This window comes from Anarrhichthys ocellatus, unplaced genomic scaffold (genome assembly GCF_004355925.1).
Source record: "Anarrhichthys ocellatus isolate YVR2014 unplaced genomic scaffold, GSC_Weel_1.0 scaffold6, whole genome shotgun sequence".
NCBI classification, from domain to species: Eukaryota; Metazoa; Chordata; class Actinopteri; order Perciformes; family Anarhichadidae; genus Anarrhichthys; species Anarrhichthys ocellatus.
The window spans coordinates 8,812,854-8,817,203 of record NW_022280036.1 but is presented as its reverse complement, the minus strand read 5'-3'; the positions used below and the strand labels follow the sequence as shown (position 1 = coordinate 8,817,203).

General features: G+C 41.3%; 1 protein-coding gene across 1 annotated transcript in view; it reads left to right on the top strand.

Moving 5' to 3' along the window:
* The first annotated feature begins 961 nt into the window (after positions 1–961).
* Positions 962–4,350, top strand: part of LOC116382916 (hepatocyte nuclear factor 4-alpha) — a 5,946-nt gene continuing 2,557 nt past the window's right edge. Inside the window, 5 exon segments of the mRNA XM_075447361.1 lie at positions 962–983; positions 1,250–1,296; positions 1,298–1,409; positions 1,938–2,035; positions 3,689–3,785. Of these exon segments, the coding sequence (XP_075303476.1) occupies positions 962–983; positions 1,250–1,296; positions 1,298–1,409; positions 1,938–2,035; positions 3,689–3,785 (376 nt within the window).

The following is a 4,350-nucleotide window of genomic DNA, read 5'->3' as shown; positions in this document are numbered from 1 at the left end:
AAATGAACTGTAACATGTAAGTCACATGTCTTTCTCACGGTTTGTTCTTCACAGTGAGTTTTGTTTACCCGTCTCTGAACTTCTTGCTTCAGAAATGATTCCAATAATAAATCAATGATCAAAATAGTTGCAGATTATTTTTTTGTCCTACAGCTAATCGTTTCAGTTGGCTACATTATATTTTGATCAAATTTCCCTCATAATCTTATCCTCTGTCATCATTTTAATTAGGGCTCAGTTGAGTTGAATCAGGCCCTTTTCCTTGCCACTTAAAATGAAGAAGCTTTACCAACAGGCTGCTCTTCAAATCCAGATAACTGCAAGGCAAATGTATTCTAATCTCTTAATTCAATCTAACTGATCTTTGACCACAGAAAGCATTTTCCTTGTTAAATTGTAATCCCTAGCTGCTTCATCTCCCCAAACTAAATATGCAATTTACATACATTATAGCCTGGGGTCTGTACAGTACGAGCATCAGCGCAGGAACACTGCACCATGAATGTGTATTTGACAGTCAGTGCTTTTAAGAGACAATCTTGCAGCAATCAAACACTGGCAGGTTGCAATTTAGAGCAACATGGAAGGAGAACGAATTCAAACAGAGTGCCCAATGAAAAATTAGCCAGAGGAGAGTAGTGGACTTTGGCTTGCCGCTGACCTCTAACTGTTTTAATTAAATGGGGAGTTTCCTCTTCCTCTTGAGTAATAAGTAGCCGTGCTCCTCCGTGGCCCATGGCACTGGCAGCCACATAGAGCAGTGATATCTCTACCTATAACCCTGCTTTTATTATCCTCACCACTGCTCCTGCCAGACCTATGAAACAGTGCCCAGCTGATTCTCAAGGGGCCGTAAATTCAAATCAACACCTTGGTGCAAAGTTCTGTTCATGTGCAAGGTTATTTCTGTTCGCAAAGGTGGAACCATATTCATTATGTGCCTTCGTTGATGAAAGGGATCATGAATGATCGCCTCTGTCAAGGTGCCTGTCTACTCCTAACAAAGCTGATGTTCTCTCAGCTATGTGATCTGTCTCAGATGCTTTTGGGGCTTATTAGATCAGACTCAGCGGTATTTACTTATTCATTAGCAACCAAATAGAAGGCATCAATGTCTCAAAGGTCATAGAGAATCCTACTCCCTTACAATGCTAATGCCTATCACTTGTCTCCCATGCAAACTTTTTCCACAGGCATTTTCACTATCTTTTTTTCGTGTCTAGTATCTTTTAATTGACGGACTGGCTAGTGTCAGCACTCACCTCATCACTGTCACGGCCTGATGGAGGTAGAACTCCAGTGTTCCATAGGCGCAGACAGATCCACAGGTAAACATTGTAGTGCATGCAGCTGTGATGGCTGCAAGGGCTTCTTCAGGAGGAGCATTCACAGCAACCACACTTACAACTGTAAGATTCATCATAGATCTCCCTCAATACAACTGATCATTGTTCAGCTTCAATGCATTCATTGTTGATATCCACCAACATATTACAAAAAAGTCTTTGTGACAGACACACCACGAGCAATAACCTTTTTTATTTTTTTTTTAATGTGTTTGTTCAAGTTGAAATGAGACGTTATTCTTTGGTGTTAAAGTTATCACCCATTGTGAGATGTAACATACAAGAGCAGTAGAAAATCAACCTGAAGGTCCTGGTTGCTGGGACCAGTCCAGGCATGGAAATAATAACATACAGATAATGACGGATGACTCTGAACCAATGGTGCTGCGTAGTTGTAGGGTCGTACTTTCCCATGTTAGCAGTTGATCGAGCCATGCTTTGCAGACAGCAGATCCTGTCTTGTCTAGGCTTGCATTACCACCAATTTCACACCTCAAAGTCTGTTTACAGGTCTTATGGACTACCACTGCATCTGTGGAGTGCTCTTTTAATATAATCTCAAAGCTATATGTATGAGTCTGCACATCAGAGTCAGGTTCAATATTCAATGTACTGTGGACAAAGGCAAAAGCAACAAGTGTCGTTACTGCAGACAATGTAATTATTTCAATGATGGATTGAGAAAGGAAGGTCAGCAGATTTCATTTCTTATTCAACGCAGCGCACCTTCAGTGTTACATTTTCAAAACGTAATCAAGAACCTGCATCAATTGTTTTAATTCCACCATTTGGATTTAAAACAAACAAGGGGAGCAAGAGTGGTTTAAGAGAGGTGTCTTTCCTGAGCAACAATGAGTGTGCCAGCATTCATTACTACAGTATGTGTGTGTTTATGTGCAGTGTGTACACCGTGGGCCATATCTGCCATTGACTCTCACAGATAAGCAAGGAGAAAGAGATGCGATCAGACGAGCCATGGTCTCTATACATGAATAATTAACATGGCTGAGCATATGCAAATATTTGCCCTGCAGTTTTAGATGTAGCGCACAACCCCCTGAAGTGAAGGCCAGGGCTACTAATTTAGATGTTTACTTCAATAATTTGCCTGGTTTGCATCACATGCTGTAGTATCACTTTCAAATTAAGACAGGAGTACAGCTGTGGCAGGAACACATAAATAAAGCATTAAACAAGACTCTTCCGGTACTTTTCCAGTGAGCACGCTCCCTTAAAATGTTTACTCCTGATGTTCCACAGAAGATTAATTTGTGATATTGTCATGCAGGACCATGTCACTGAAGCACAGAGGGAGCCTCCTGCTCCTTCTCCTCCTCTAGTTTGATTAATACGCCCCTGATTGGTTGCTGAGAGGACAGCTCTGATGACTGATTACTCTGACACTCAGTCCTGTTGTCTGACTTTGTAGAACCATATTGGAATCAGTCTGAGGTCATTCAGATTGTTCCGTTTCTAATGACTCTCGCAGAGGGGTGATCAACATGTGATGATATCTCTCTCACTAAACATAACCCACACCATCAAGCATTCAAGCCCACATTTGTATTGTCAGCGGCAAATATAAGAAACCGCCGTCCACATCTGAATATCAAATCGAGATAGGGCTACACAATAGGATTAAAACGTCACTTTTTACCACTTCGTTTTGATGTACTTCAAAGGGTGTATCAGAAAAGGATCTCTCTATATTTGTCTTCACAATTTCTTCTTATCAGGGCAAAACTTTGGGTAGATAAGTAACAGAAAGGAGGAGATGAATGAAGAGCCAGAGGTGAGGAAAGGGAGAAATAACATTCCAGATTCTTTTCATCAGTATTATAAATAAGATTTCTGGTCCCTATTTTTTACTCTCTAGTCACAGCATCTGTACGCACAATATACAGAAAAAAACATAATTTAAAATGTAGGTTTCTGTATGTTTTTTAACATTTCATCACAATGAATAAGATGTACTTTTCTAAACATTCATATCTCATCGCATGAGCTCCCCAAACAATTCACATTAAAGAGAAGTGCTATTCAATGACACCATACGACTACCATCCTTCACTTGAATCTCCAAGCTGAGGGAGCACGAAAAAAAAAACATTTTCTCTCTAAGTTCTGCCGCATTCACGAAGAATAGGCAACATTTGGAATGGCTAATATTGGTTTTAACTGCAACTTCTATGTCACAGAGCATCGAGAGATCTTGTGGAGGCAAAAAGTATGTATTTTCTTCCAGGAGACGTTTGCAGCCAAGGTGAGTTTTAAAGTGGCGAGCAGAGGTAAAGTCTGGAAAAGAAATTTCTCTGATGGTTGTTCCCTCTCTTTAATCTCCTGCTGTTCAGAATGAGAGAGACTGCATCAACAGTCACAGAGCCAAGGGACAGACAGCGGGCCCTCTGTCCATCAGTGAGCTGCTGTGGCCAGAGTGCAACAGGTAACACTCCATTGTTTTTCATCTCAGACAGAAAAGGCTAGACATATTTCCCATACATATCAGCCAACGGATCCCTTTCCTATTTCTGGAAATCATGTAGATGAGGGCCAGAGACGGAGATGTAGGGTATGTTTCAGTCAGGCAGTCATTAAATTCTGTGGAGCTGCTAGCTGTAGGCTGGATTCAGTTACTTCTTAGAAATGACAAAATTGCCAAGGGACCCCATCTAATCATAGCCCATTTAATTGCACCACTAGGTCTGGGATCGTGTGCCAATGTTCAATTACCTTCAAATGCATAATAGCAACCAGATATGTGCTTTTCCATGTAAAAGGAACGCACAGAAATAAATTAGAGGATTGGCAAATGAGCCACTACAGTATATGGTTCTGGGGTGTTTTCTTTTTTTCAAGCTCGTCATCATGTGATCTCCATCCAGCCTCGTCTACCACTAGTCCATGGACAAAACCTCTTTTGCCTGGTCTTGCTTCAACCTTCACAACTCTCCGAGTGCCAAAGCACTCGCACACCTATCGGCATGGTCACCTTCCTCATCCCCCC